The sequence below is a fragment of the Betta splendens genome, chromosome 7, assembly GCF_900634795.4.
Source record: "Betta splendens chromosome 7, fBetSpl5.4, whole genome shotgun sequence".
Lineage (NCBI taxonomy): Eukaryota > Metazoa > Chordata > Actinopteri > Anabantiformes > Osphronemidae > Betta > Betta splendens.
Window position 1 is genome coordinate 6,706,311 of NC_040887.2, and position 10,636 is coordinate 6,716,946.

Below are 10,636 nucleotides of genomic sequence, written 5' to 3' on the forward strand. Positions count from 1 at the left end.
CGTAGTCGGTGCCGTCGAGCAGAGTGACTTTGACCGGGACTGTTTTGGGCCGTTTGGTGCTTTTCTGGGGGGATTTGGAGGCCTTGCTGGGGGTCTTCTCGGAGCCGTCGTCCACTTCCCCGTGCTCCTCGGGAACCTGGAAAACAAACGCCAGCCTCGCTGTGAGTACAGCACCGGCACTGCCCCTCACTGGGCCGATCGATTCTGGGCTCTCGAAAGCCCAAATCCGCCATCGTGTGGAGCAGTAATCAAACAGATGAAGTGTGAGCTGTGGGACGTTAAGATGCTGGCACGAGCACGGGCGGCCGCGCTGCCTTGCATGTCAAACAGGAACCCGGAAGCCCCCCCACCACCCCCCAGTGATTGAGAGGCCTGAGCGGAATGATCTACAGCTGCTGCGAGTTCCTCGGCGCTCCCACCTGATTGGTTCTCCTGGCGTCACCCTCCAGTGCGCTCTTCATCTCCCCGGCCAAAGCCTTCTCTGTTGTCATAGAAATGGATTGCAGTCCTGCAACAACACAAACACATCCAGTCAACATGACATCGCTCCCCGTCCCAAAAACCCATGTGTTAGCTACTAGTCGGTCCAAACCGGATCATGGAGCCGGTTCGTGAGATTTGAGCCAAACGCTTCCTCATCTGTACCCAGCAAACGCTGCGTTCGCTGACATTTCACCGGAACGATACCCATGGTGCCATCGCATCCAATTTCCTTTGCCGCTAATGTGCGGCAGGCATTTTTTAATTATCTGCCATCGCTTTGCAGCGTCCCTGTCACGTGTGTCGTCACTGCGCATATAGGAGGGAGGCTCAGTCGGCGCTGGCTCGCAGCCTCCCACAGGAGCACTCTGCATGAAGAGCGTTGGCTTCAGGACGCTCTCCTCTCACACTGGCAGAGGAGATAGCATAAATTACATCAGCCAGAGAGCCCTGCAGCACGGCAAAAGACAGCAGACACACAGAGATAGAGAACGGGAGGGAGGGAGCGAGACGGGGGAGGAGGGAGGGGGGAGGGAGAGAGGGAGACGACACGGAGGGGGCGAGGGCACGGGGAACGTGACGACAATCTGAGGATGAGACGGGAGGAAGGAAGGAGCGGCCTTGGAGAGAGAGAGAGAGAGAGAGGGAGAGAGAGAGAGAGAGAACAAGAGAGAGGGAGAGAGAGCAATAGAGAGAGCGAGAGGGGGAGGCAAGAGAGAGAGGAGAGAGAGAGAGATAGAGAGAGCAAGAAAGAGAGAGAGAGAGAGAGAGAGAGCGAAAGAGAGAGAGAGCAAGAAAGAGAGAGAGAGAGCGCGAGAGAGAGAGTGAGAGAGAGAGAGAGAGAGAGAGCAAGAAAGAGAGAGAGAGAGAGAGCGCGAGAGAGAGAGAGAGCAAGAAAGAGAGAGAGGGAGAGGGGGAGGTAGACAGCGAGACAAACAGCAATGCTGATGAAACGCGGTCGAGCTGGAGACAGATGAGGATGGTTATTTGAAGGTGACCACTGCTGTAATCAAGCCGCACTCTTGCACGGCGCTCGCAGTAGAAACGTTTTTTTTTATGAATCATACGACCCGAAGGTGAAAATCCACCTGCACCGTGAGAACGAGGGCCGTCACAGTTCATCGGCCTTCACGTGTCGGCTTAAAAAGCCACAGCTGTCCAACGTCTGGCAGAGAACTATTAGAGGTTTTGAACGGCTCCTCCTTTGGCGCAACCACAAAGTAGTAATTTGCTAAATTACGTTCCTCCGTTCCGTAATCGCAGTTTTAGAATCTTCAGAGAACAGAACAATTTCCTCTTTCTGGAAATGTGTCAACCTGTGATCATGTTTAGGGTCCAAACACGCCTTTAATTATTTCCTCATTGGTTATTAATATTCAGTCCATTTCATTCATAAAGAGCCAATTCACAGTCTCTAAACTCGAGGTTGAAGACTGTAGAAATGGAACTCCAACAGAGGAAACAAAGTCTAAAATAAGGTTAATGAGCACAAGGGATTAGTGAGGCAAGTTGGGATCAAAGTGCTAAGCCTCCAGGGAAACCGTCATTAAGGAGGAGAACAACGCCAGCGTGATTTGGCCCAGGAGCAGCCGAACATGTGGAAGTGCCGCATTTCCCACTCATCAGGACACATTAAAACACGATTCTAATTCCAAAACGCGTTCGTTCAGCAGGGATCGAATCCGGACCGCGTTCCTCCGATGGGGCGTGGTTCTGCTCCGCGCTCACGCGACCCAATCAGACGCGTGCGCCGGCACCAGGCGGCTGTGAGGACGAGGCGCGGGGGCGGAGCAACGCGCAGTCGTAATAAATCAGTGTCAGAGACTTTTAGGCTGCTCACTTCACACGCATCATGATCGCGCGGCCAATCAATTCTTCCATTTGGGTCACTTTGCGATTCAATCACTCGGGCTCCACGTCGGCTGTGGCCTCCGCGCACCTAATCATCTGTGTGAGCGACACGATGGAGACAGAGCCGCGCCTCACCTCACTCATTGTCTTGGCACAGACTGCCATTAAAGGCCCTTACTTCACAAAAAAACAAAAAAAAATCATCTGGGGTCCTTCAGTTCTCCAACTTCAAAGTGTGATCACAGCTAAAAATAGCTGTGTTACACTGAAAAATACAGAAATACTCTTTTATTTTTATTTTCACTGAAGTTCCTCCACGGACGCGAAACCTTTTATTAGAACGGTTATTCAACGGCACCCGTCTCTCGCCGCGATGCTGCACATCAGGATTCAACATCTGCTTGAGTCACAGGCTCCTGCTTGGCCGCTGTCGGCCTGCGTGTATATACTGTAAGTAGGTGCCTTCTAAATATAGCAGCTACTGTACGCACTAAAGGCCACAGACTAAAACTACACACCAGCTCAGACGCCACGAGTCCACGTCATATTGACCCGAATTTGAGCTATAGTCACTTTGAAAACGTGATTTTATACATTATATCAGCTGTGGTGATTGACTCAAAGGTTACAGTTACCACATTCATCACATCCACTTATTGTAAAAACGCTGTAGCAGCATTTAGCCCATTTTCCAGCACTCGTCCTAGAATTCATTCAGCGCGAGAGGGAGCCATGACTTATTTACACGTCCCTGGCTCACTGTCACAACACAGACGCCGGTGCAGATGGTCCGACGCCGTCTCAGAACGCGACGGGGCCGTAAACGCGGCTTCCTCCGCCGCGGACGCTGTTTATTGCTGCGTGTTTTGCGTCTGTCGTCGGGGCTGAGGAGCAAAAGCCGATAAGTCTGTTCGCGTGTCCGCGATGTGCGGCGTTTGACTGTCAGAGGAAACAAATCCCATCTTCAGGATCGGCTCGAGATGAGCCGAGTTCCGCTGATCCGTCACGGCTGCGGACGGTCCCTCCACCGGCCGTCGGCCTCGAGCCGCGTCGTCCGCCCCGGGATTTGACCTCTGCTCCCCGCGTCTCGAAAGTCATCCCGGAACCACGGCGATCGTTGCAGCGCTGACGATAAAAGACTCCGGGGCCAATCGAGCCTTAACCTGCGAAGAAGCCCGGCAGCGCGCGGCCGGAGAGGAGCCGCTCTGACAGACGGCCCACAGTGACGGACGTAACGGCTGACGATGCGCGGCGGGTTGATGCCCGGCCTCGTTCGTCTCGCCGCGCTCTCGCCAACACTGAGCCTGTCAATTTGATTTGGAGGCCCCCCGAAAAAAGAAACTGCGAGCGTCTGCGGACGGGCCCACGCCTACGAGCGCGTCCCTCGTCAGCGGGTGGAGGAGGAAGCCGTCAAACGCCGCGTCTCGGCACCGGAAGAGGGGAAATACTGTTAGTGCAGCGCGTTCGGGCCGTTTATCAATCCAATAATCCCCCTGAAAGACTCTTATTACATGCGACGTCTCGGTGCAATCGCCACCGGTTCAGGCCTTTCATCAGTCTGTGCGCCAAGGTTCTAGAAACAGCAAAATGGACCCAATTAGATTCCCATTATCTGGATGTTTTACAGGTTACTTATTTCTGTCTGACCACTTTCATCACATGACAACACAGCAGGCTGTCGGGAAAGCGTCAACAGCTGGAGCAGCGGGAAAGATTCATCAAAAGGTGCAGGAAAAAGCAGGTTTCCATATAGAAAATAGCAACAATGCTACAGTTGAGCTTTTCTTAAAATTAAACCCAGCGGGATCGTAGAGAATTTGCGACCGTCGAGAGGCTCCGCCCACATGGCCGCGTCTCAATCCCTCTCAGGTCAAAGGGCAGCTCTCAACTCTCCATTCTGCAAAGGCCCGGAAGGGAGAAGGGGCCTCCTGTCATACTTCTAACTGTGCAGTGGACACACACACACACACACACACACACACACACACACACACACACACACACACACACACACAGAGCGTTTTGCTCCATTCTTCTTACTCGTCTCCTCTTTCTTGCTTTACTTTTGTGTGTGTGTGGGAAATAAGATGTTATTTGCAGTTAACCACTTGCATGGATATGTATTTGAATCATAAAGTTTTAGTTTCATTTATATAGTGGGCTCATTTGCGGTGATGCTAACGTCCTAGTGCTACTTATTTGTGACGGAGGTAGATAATGGGCTCACTGATCTCCAGGCACTGTTCTTCTTTTGCCAGAACGTCTTTGGCGACTGCATCATTTAGAGGAATGAACAAAGCGTGCCCCAAACTCTCCTCCCGCTAATTAGGCGATTCATTAATTTTGAGTTTTCAAAAGGAATTTTTTCCCTTTTACTCAGAAGTAAAGACAGTTCGGCGCCAACACAGCCATCTGCCTGTTCACGACCGCTTCAGACGGGAGTGTTGTTGTAATTTGCTGTAATATGGAGATTATTGACGGGTGCTGTACCTGGACAGGTTGGCTGCTCTAATGGACTGCCGGCGCTCTCGGGAGGTTAATCCCTCTGCGCGGCCGCTTTTGACTTGCGCAAACACTAATCTGTGTGTTTGTCGTTTGATGTGCAGGCGGCGCCGTGGTGAGAAGCTGGACGGCGACGGGAACACTTCACCCGCTAATAACGCTGGGAGAAGACCTGCCGCCGCTCACAGTGTTATTTCAGGTTTATGCTGAAAATGTTCTGATGATCTGTCCAAGGGAAAACAAAGGTCTGGATATGGGGACGTCTTCTCATTCATGTCTGACAACTGTTACACAGCCAAGTGCAACCCGCCATCCACAAGCATGGAGAAAATGTCTGCCTCCAGATAGTGTTACCAATAGAACAGCTAGGAGAACCACTTGTAATGCTAATGCTGAAGAGTTGCATTTTATTTCATTGTAACCAGCTGAACATTCTAATTTGATTAATAAAATACTTGCAGAGTCCTCGATGCCAAAGCTCAAGTGCCTTTGCTGACACCATTACTGAGACAATGGCGAAACCTTGTTCATTTTAAACTCAGCTGCAGCCAGATGCCGTCACTGGAGCCACAGACTGGAATCGAGATGCAAGACACTGACAAACAACTGCACGTGTACATCTACAGCACACGTACATGTACTGTACGTACATCTACAGTACATGTACATGTGGATGTTCTGCGTAGCCTACAACGATGACAAAGCTTAAATATCTTTAATTATCATTTAATTAATGGATATATGTGTGTGTGTGTGTGTGTGTGTGTGTGTGTGTGTGTGTGTGTGTGTGTGTGTGTGTGTGTGTGTGTGTGTGTGTGTGTGTGTGTGTGTGTGTGTGTGTGCAGCCACAGGCAACACTACACAAAAGCAATTAGCTATAAGATAAACAATATAAGATGAGATCCACATCCGGGTGGATGTTCACCGACACCAGCCAGTGCAACCAACCCATCACTGATCATTTCTAATCGAGCCTCGCCCGCGTCATCATGCTCCGCTGTGTACATGTAATCACAGCTGCCTTCTAGACACATGTAGCAGTGCATCAATCCCCGCCGGGCGGGGACATTAGGCGTAGGACAGCGGGGGGCGGGTGAGGTGGGGGTGGTTGTGACGAGGTGCCCTTGTGCACTGGGAGCCGCATCGACACGGCTCCTCTGAACCTCCGCCGCTCCACAAATCATGTCACAGCCCGGACAAGACAAATGACACGACTCCTGAAGCAGCGGCGCTGCAGGTTCATCCTCCCAGAGAGAAGGCAGCGCCGGGGGAGTCGTTGCAGCAACACACAAGCTCTTATAGCAAGTCGTTCCTGGGGTCGGTACAGTTTTAGCCCATCTGGAGTTCGAACGCCTCCTTTTTTAAGCTGATATGAAAAGACAAGTTGTGTGAGTACAAACAGATGCACCAACTTCATTTCATTTGAATCCAAGGTGCTTAAACTCCTTTACTATATTCCATATAGGACTTGTTAAGAATGCTGCTTCTTTTCTAAACAGTGAACAAAGAGCAGGACTTTCTATTAAACACTCGTGTTGTGTTGAGAGCCATTACTGTTCACTGACATCCTGTTGCAGCATGTACTGTACTCACAAGCAGCGTCTAGACAAATAGTGAGGCAGAAGCAGGCAGACTGTGCACTATGGATGTAATTAGTTCAGTGGATCTGACCATCTGACTCTCATCCCCACTCGTCTGCGTTCTCGTGCTGTAACACACGTGATCCCGCAGCGACGCACGTCCTCGCCGCCCGTCATCGGTGACGGGGGACGGCGGGCCGCACGCTTTCGCCCGCGGCGCGCGTCAGCCGGTTTCCATTCGACCAAAGGGACCGTCACAACTGTCTGCGGTTTAACACGGCGCGAGATCAGGCGTGCCCCCGTTTAGCATGCAGTTGCCATGGAAACGCCGGCCCAGCATCACCCGTCAGCAGCCCGCGGGCGTCGCTTCGCGGCCACGCGACGGGAGGAAGAGGTGAGCTGTGCTGAAGGATGTGACAGCTCGCGCAGGCAGAGGTGCGTGGACGTGACACGGAGGAGACAGCGGCGGCGGCGGCGGTGGAGCCAACAGTCGCAGCCAGGATCCAAGTTAGTGGTCTGCTTTAAAAACGCTTTGCCACTCACACACACGCGTAAAACAAGACATGGTAATCACTGCAAGCCGCGCGCACGAGTGTCTGTCAACAATCCCACAATGCATTGTTCTTGTACTGCTGTAGGATCGAAGGTTGGGTTACATACAGTATTCTGTTTATCTCACTTAGGTCTCACTATTTAGACGGAGCACAAACTACTGTAGCTGAAGCTAACGCTATCATTGATCACACAATGGGAACGCCAGCAGTCAAACGCTCTCGTCTCATCAGATTAAAGCAAAATCTGCCTGAGCCGAGAACTCTGAAAACCGATGCCGAGGATGCAAAGTTAGGATTATTTCATGTGCACAGAAGCTGGGGACAAACATTCCCCTCTTCAGTTCAGTGCACGGCTCCGTTGAGCAGGGCATCTTCAGGCAAGAGCTCTTTTTTTCATCTCAGGCAAACAACAATTACAGAAGGAAACAAAACATGGATTATATTAAGGATTTAAACGCAGTCAGCCTCCTGTTCTGGTTTGATGTTAGGGGAGATGTGAGGTCCTGTACCACTCAGTATACACGGTGCATGACGATGACGTGCAAAAAATTACAAGCCGTCATCTTTGATATGCGCTTGAAAAGCCCTCCTCACTCCTAAAGTGATGTGGCTTTATCTTGTGGAGAATTCCAATTTGGCTGTGAACAGACCACTGGCCCCGCTTCAATGAGCTATTACAAATCGATTATGGGCCGACTAGAAATAGGACTCGGGACGCATTTGTACCGTATTAAATGTCCCACCTTAAAACATGCAAAGATGGGTTCGTGTGCACGGAAACACCCACGGACCAAAGCACGGCCTGCGGCGGTGCAGCCATCCAGTCTGACCCTCCTCCTGCAGCATGTACATCCGTGACAGATTGCACAGTCACCGCCTGTCGACACTATGCCTACATATAGAGCAGATACACCAGGATCACTGACGCTGCCTCGTCCCTCTCGACTCAATGTACAGTATGCTGCTGCTGCGAACACAGAGCAGGTGCGTTTCCAGGATCGCGCGACCCCTCGAGCCGCCTCCGCGACGGCCTGTGTCCAATATGCACCATCAGAAACAAGGCCTTGCCCTCTAATGTGCGAAGGGAAGAGGTGTGACGGAGGAGCGCCCCCGCCGCTCATAGCTGCGCCGTCGTAATGCACAACGGGGGGGCGGAAAGTGGAGCAGGTGAAAGGATGGAGGAGAAACGGGACTGGACGACGCGTGCAGGATCAGAACCAAACAGATGGACGGGTTGGGATGTGACTGCCCCCTCCCTGATTCCACCTGATTCAGGGCCTGGGAGCGACTGTAGCCTGTGGCGTGGCTCCAAAGGGACCAGATGAACAAAGGGGGACAGTCCATGCGAGGAGGAGGAAGGCCAGCGTTACTGATAATGGGAACGTTAACACCCTGACTGTCTGCAGGTGGGAGAGAAAACTACTGAAAGGTGCAAAAGCACAGATTTTTCCCACAATACACATCTGTCATCCTTTGATAAAGTCCACTATGGTAGCTGTTATGGACTCATGGGTTCGTTTTTATATATAATACTAATAGAATTTCAGTATTACACCCACTCTGACCTGTATATGTAATGGACCTACTGTATAGTGGAATTATCACCTTTATGACCTAAAAACTGGGAATTAATAGCAGAGTACACATGCAGAGTATATTGTACATTAGTATTTACTATATTACAGCTCTAAAGATCTGGTCTGAAATCTGTTTTTCTTTTGCCCACATAAATCATACATACAATCCACCTAAGACTACATTACCCAGAATTCAGGATAAAGCACAACGCGGTACCTTGATATTCAAGGTACTGCTTAGGAAAAAGACAGTAAAACACCCATTACTCCTCTCCTTTGTGTGTTTCATTCTCAAGCTAAAACAGGCTGATTCTTTAGACTGACGCTTAATTTCTTTAAACAAACTCGATCGCTCCCATTTTCGGAGGACTGAGGGTTTTATTCAACCCACTTTCTCCGTGCAGCAGGCGCCCACGCCTGCCCCCTGTGCCACACCCGCGACAATACACTCCAATTAGCTCATTATGGCGAGCATCAGCTGTTAGCCTATAGCTTCACATGGGGGGGAAAAAAACCCGCAGTCCTCAGCCCGTCCGAGAATAGGTCTGAGCAGCTGTACGTGGGCTGAATGCGGACAGTAACGGAGCTGATTAGGCGCTCTGCGATTCACGGAGACCGTAAGAAAAGGCGCACCTGCTGACTGCACTGGGCCTCGGCATGCGTGGAGTCAGGGCGCCCTGCTCCTATGCAGCTGATTAACTCAGCCCGACGACCATATTGGTCGGATCAGAGCTGTGTGCCAACACCCTTTCCCTCCGTCCGTGGCACAAAGCGGCGTCTTTGCAGAAGCACGCGGCGCGTTCTGCGCGAAGCTCGTCCTTAGAATAAAGACGCGTCTCATTCCTCGCGCACAATGTCATTTCGAAACCACCGGCGGAACGCGGCGTGCACCTGTTCCGCTGTCATCGGCGCCGTAACGCAAACAATGCGCGCGCCCTACCTGACCTGTCAAGTCCGCCGCGTCAAGCTTCGGAGCGCGCTCCGCTCATGGAGGTCGCAGGGAGCCGGTACGCGGACGCCGCCACCGCCTCGGAGCGTCGTTTCACCGCACGTCCACGCCAGATATCGCCCCGCAGGCTGCGGACGGCACGGCAGACGGGCGCGAGCCGGCAGGGGCGTCTGACGGTGGGGAAGGGCTGGGAGGAGAGAGCGGAGGGGCGTTTTCGCGGTGGGAGCGAGGGAACTCCCAGCGTCGTGCGTGATGCGCGAGGACCACTCCGCTGATGACACGCAGCGTCTGTCCACGCGCGTTACCGGCGTGCGGGTCATGCTTTACCTCCGTCACACACCGAGGACTGAGCGGGACCCACGCACGCAGGTCTTACAGTTTATAACCACAGCGACCAAAATCACTTGTAAATGTAATTATGCTCACGATCAGCCACATAACCGAATCATTGAATAACCAGCCGTTTTTTTTTTTACAAAATCAATTATCGATTCCACGTTTAATCACACGCTACATTTCAGATTACCGCCTATTCAGTGCCACCTGAATGCAAACAGCCCACCTCTGTGGAGGCAGAGGCAGAACACCTGCTGAGCCGCTGCTTCACGCGGTGCGCCAAGACCCGGCGGCGGGGTCTGTCTGTGTCAGAGCGCCCTCACACGTCCTTCACGCACACGTCACGGCCACGCAAAGTGCGGAGACAACGGGCACTTGGCTTCAGCGCGTGGAAATCGATACTTAGTGTTGACGTGGCCTTACAGATTGGCGTTAATTAAATTCTGCTTTGATCAATTAGGATCTAAAAGACATGTTATCACTTTGCACAAATCCCCATATGGATGCACACAGCAGCCCATTCAACAGACCCCCGACAACCCAGTGTGCATTCAGTGCGAGTGGCCTCATCCCTGCAGCTGCAGGCTGAGGGCTCAATGCACGGAGATGGTGACTCACGGGACCCGTTGGTGCCGAACGCCCTCTCTGGCGTCCACGCGCCGCGGTTCTGTTCAAATGCAAATACGCATACGGGAGCGGCAGTTCCTGTCACGCACCAGTGCGTCTCCTTCAGATGCTGACAGGATCCAAAATCCAGCGGCGCCGTGGCTTCTGCGCCATATGGTGAAGAGGTTTGAGAACATAAAG

At 52.1% G+C, this 10,636-nt stretch overlaps 1 protein-coding gene across 11 annotated transcripts in view; it reads right to left on the reverse strand.

Moving 5' to 3' along the window:
- The window catches only part of si:dkey-178k16.1 (band 4.1-like protein 1), a 26,154-nt gene extending 16,352 nt beyond the window's left edge, over positions 1 to 9,802 (reverse strand). For 4 of the 11 annotated variants that reach the window (XM_055510183.1, XM_055510180.1, XM_055510181.1 and 1 more), the window contains exons 1-3: positions 9,490 to 9,802; positions 420 to 508; positions 1 to 136 (exon numbers count right to left, since the gene is read on the reverse strand). The exon at positions 1 to 136 is cut by the window's left edge and continues 14 nt beyond it. In XM_055510183.1, the coding sequence (XP_055366158.1) occupies positions 1 to 136; positions 420 to 491 (208 nt within the window). In that variant the 5' untranslated portion in view covers positions 492 to 508; positions 9,490 to 9,802. Of the gene's footprint in view, positions 137 to 419; positions 509 to 592; positions 930 to 9,484 lie in introns of those variants that run through there. The other 7 variants (XM_055510185.1, XM_055510184.1, XM_055510182.1 and 4 more) reach the window with 4 other exon arrangements.
- Between the last annotated feature and the right edge of the window lie 834 nt (positions 9,803 to 10,636).